At 56.0% G+C, this 3,945-nt stretch overlaps 1 protein-coding gene across 1 annotated transcript; it reads left to right on the plus strand.

The window, feature by feature from the left end:
* The first annotated feature begins 1,181 nt into the window (after positions 1-1,181).
* Positions 1,182-3,739, plus strand: PROP1 (PROP paired-like homeobox 1). Its single transcript, XM_059695122.1, has 3 exons — positions 1,182-1,290; positions 2,431-2,660; positions 3,401-3,739. Exons 1-3 carry the CDS (start codon positions 1,182-1,184, stop codon positions 3,737-3,739), a joined length of 678 nt encoding a protein of 225 aa, XP_059551105.1.
* The last annotated feature ends 206 nt before the right edge of the window (positions 3,740-3,945 follow it).

The following is a 3,945-nucleotide window of genomic DNA, read 5'->3' on the forward strand; positions in this document are numbered from 1 at the left end:
AAGTTAGGGTTTTTCAAAATGCTGACACACCGAGCTCAAAAGGTTCGCCATCACTGTCCTAGGATGTCAGAATGTACTTCCTGGGTCTGTGTAGCCTCAAGACCAGAGTATTGTGGGTGTCAGGGTGTCCTGGCTGCTCCGGGATTTGGGGTGTATCCAGGTTTCCTTGAGCAATCCAAATGTTGGAATGTCATGGGAATCCCAGTCTCCTGCGAGTCCTGAGGCCCAGGGGGTTCAAGGTGCACCTGTAATTCAGATGCTGTTCAGGGTCAGAGTTTTCTGAAAGTCTAGGCAACCTTGGAAGATTGCGGGGCCCTGGATGAATGAGGCGGTGACATGTGGAGGAGGAAGCAGAGAGCACTGAGAACTGTGGTGTCCTGGAGACTCAGCCGGCGGCTCAGGTTGTCCTCGGGGGTGTCTGGTGTATTCTGAGAATCAGGGTATCCTGGAGGGGCCAGAATGCACTTGTATCTCTTAGTTTCTTAGTTGTCTGGACACAGGCCTGTGGGTAGCACCCATGGGCTGAGATGCCAGGCAGGCCCTGCTCCTGGCCCCCGTTGCCCCCTCCCCCCAGGTGGGGTTCTGAGGAAGGGTCTTAGGAGGAATGCATTTTCTCCTCCTTCCCCTCCGCTCCCAGCAGGGGATTTAACAGGACAAAAGAATGTTGTCCTCTGGGAACAGGAGCTCTTGGCCCCAGTCCCTGGACCCTCCAGCAGAGCACCTTCCCTCATCCGGCTTGTGATCCTCCCCTGATGAAGGGCTCTGGTGACCAGGCCGTGATTGGATGGGCCCACAGGGCGAGGAGGAGGTCATTCCTTCAAGACTCGGGAGACAGAGGTGGTGTGGGGTTGCAAGCTGGGCAAGGAGGCAGCTGAGAGCAAAGGGAGAACGGTGTGCAGGAGCGAAGGGGCAGGGAGAGGATAACAGAGGCAGAAACAAACAGGGGGAGGGCAAGACAGAGAAAGAGGTGAAGCTCAAGCAAAGAACTGGGGAATTTAAAAAAAAAACAGAGATATCTATCTATATCTACAGAGAGAGACTCGAGAGAGGTATAAACAGAGGGAGACAGAGCGTGGTAACAGGCATAGAGGGAAAACAGGAAGAGAGAAAGACTGCCCCGGATTAGAGACTCTTAGAGACTCGGACACAGGCCGGGACTGTCCAGGGTGCTGCTGTTCAGCATGGAAGTGGAAGGGAGGCGTGAGCAGGGTAAGCCAAGGAAGGGGCGAGTTTGCAGCAGCCTCTGGCTGGAGAGCTGCCCAGCCGCCAGGACTCAGACCTCCACGGTGGGTGAGTGAATCTCTGGGGCGCTCCTGCTGAGGCGGCAGGTGCGGGGGCTCCATGCCTGGGCTCCGTGGGGCAATGGTTTGACACAAGGAAGGTGAAGAGAAGGAATAGAACAGAGCCCTGCAATGTTAGAGCCATGCGGACCCGGGAAAGCCTGGGCCACTCCTTCCCTGGCGCTGCTGAGCTGCTGAGCGGCTCACCTCACTGGTGTGGGCACGGGGAAAGCTGGGCCTGTCTCCTGGCTCTGACCTCAGTTTGCCCACTGCACCGCCTTCTCTGAAGGAGGGAGCTGGAGGGGCCAGGGTTTGGGATCTGAGGAGAGAGGGGACCAGTGGCTCAAGGCATCCGTGTCCCCAAGGCCGAAGGTGGGCACTGGGCGGGGCCAGGCCCCTGGGTCCCCATGGGGATGGGGTGCCGCAGCTCCAGACACCTCCTCTTCTCAGCGAGTGCCTTCCAGGTGTTTCTTTTCTCTCCCTGTTCTCTCTTCCCCGCTGGCTCTCAGACTAATTAGTGTGGGGGCTTAGGGAGCCTGTGGGAAGGACAGACAAGCCTTTCCCACGAGCTCAGGTTCCTGCAGCCGAGTGGCCCAGCCAGGGCCGGAATAAGGGAGAAGATGAAATGAAGAGGGGAGGGTGTGTCTGAGCGGAAGAGGGGGAGCAGTTTGTCTTCCCTGGGAGGGGTGCGGAGGATAGGAGCAGTGTAACGAAGCTTTCCGTGAACGTGAGCCCTAAGACAGGGACAAGTAATGGGTCTTAGAGACCTGGACAGTTGGTTGGGTGTCAGAGCAAATAGGGCAGCCACAGGGTGAGACACAGGAGGCGGCGCGTTGCAGGGGGTGGACCTGGAGAGTGGGATGGGGTGGGCATGCCCTGCAGAGGCCAGGCTGCCAGAGCTGAGTGCCCAGGAGGAAGAGTGAGTCTGAAGAGTGGATCCCACGCGGAGAGGCAGCCTGGCTTAGAAGACATGAGGTGAAGCAGGGCCAAGGCTGAGCTGGGTCCAGCTGGTTATGAAAGCTGCAGGGTTTCTGTCGGGGCAGAGTGTATATGGACAGCATGGAGGCTCTGAGCAGAGCGGGGACAGCACCAGTGTCGGGAATGGACGGTGGGTCCACTGGGTAGCATCTCTCCCTCCCTCCCTCCTCAGACCTGAGCGCCCAGCCCTGCAGGAGCCTCTCTGGTGTGGGAGTGGGGACACCACGGCTTTCCCCGCAAGGACAGAGAGGCCACCTGCACTCCCGGCGCCGCCACCGCACCACCTTCAGCCCCACACAGCTGGAGCAGCTGGAGACAGCCTTTGGGAGGAACCAGTACCCTGACATTTGGGCCCGAGAGGACCTGGCCCGGGACACCGGTCTCAGCGAGGCCAGAATCCAGGTGATGGATTCTGGGAAGAAGTGCGGTTTGGGGGCTGAGGAACTACTGGGACACACATGCTCACAGGCATCATGACCCCAACTTAAAATTCACCAAAATATAGCCCATCCAACAGACAACAGAACCTCCTCTGCTCGGGAGTGTCCCTGAGTTAACCCTAGTGCTAACCTAATCAAACTTGCATTTCAGCACCTACCCCCACCCTTAACAGTGATGTGAATTCCAACAGAAATTCAATCTTAACTCTTCACCTACATACAGACACATAACCTTGTCCCTAACCATGGCCTCAAAACCCAACCAGCCTGAGGCTCCCTCAATTCTAACTGTGGAGTTCATCAATCTTAAGCATAAACCCAACCCTAAATCCAACCCTGTCTGCAACAATTCAACTTGTCCATTGTCTGAATGTCTAATAACCCTAGGGGAACTGTCCTATTCTCTGGGGAGGGAGAAATGCCATGGTGTCATATTTATCTCCTTCTTGTTGCAAGTTAACGTTTCTTACCCAAAGTTACAGTAGGGCAAATGTAGATACAAGTTGGGGATAACAGTGTGCATCTCACTTCGTCAGTAGGTCTGGCGCAGACATGGCTCCTGGAGAGCGTTACTTCCTGTGGTGATGTGGGAGACATTTATGCCCTGTGCCTATTCCTTCTGCCACTGGGGAGGAGTCGCATGTAACAGTGCCACCTAATTGAGAGGAGGGCTCTGACATGGCTATTCTCCCCCCTCCTCAGGTCTGGTTCCAGAACCGCAGAGCTAAGCAGAGGAAGCAAGAGCGGTCACTGCTCCAGCCACTGGCCCATCTGTCTCCTGCCACCTTCTCTGGTTTCTTGCCCGAGTCCCCTGCTTGTCCCTACTCCTACTCCACACCATCGCCACCGGGGACCTGCTTTCCTCACCCTTACAATTATGCTCTTCCCTCTCAGCCCTCCACAGCTGGTTCCTTTGCTCGACCCCACCAGTCTGAAGACTGGTACCCCACCTTGCACCCAAGCCCCGCTGGTCATCTTCCCTGTTCCCCACCCCCACCCATGCTTCCTCTCAGCCTTGAGCCACCAAAGTCCTGGAACTGAGGTCAAACAAGGGCTAATAGGTAATTAATTGCCCAGGAAACAGAGAAAACTAGGTGGTTCCTTTCCTTCTGAGTAAAGTAGAAATATGGTGAGGGGCAGCACGGAGAGTAGAAATGAAAAAATGGGAGGTCATGATCAAGGCTCACTGAGGTGACTGAGAGAATTTAGGGAGGTGAACCTACTGGAAGGTGCACACAAGCCTCCAT

This window comes from Myotis daubentonii, chromosome 5, assembly GCF_963259705.1.
Source record: "Myotis daubentonii chromosome 5, mMyoDau2.1, whole genome shotgun sequence".
Taxonomy (NCBI): Eukaryota; Metazoa; Chordata; class Mammalia; order Chiroptera; family Vespertilionidae; genus Myotis; species Myotis daubentonii.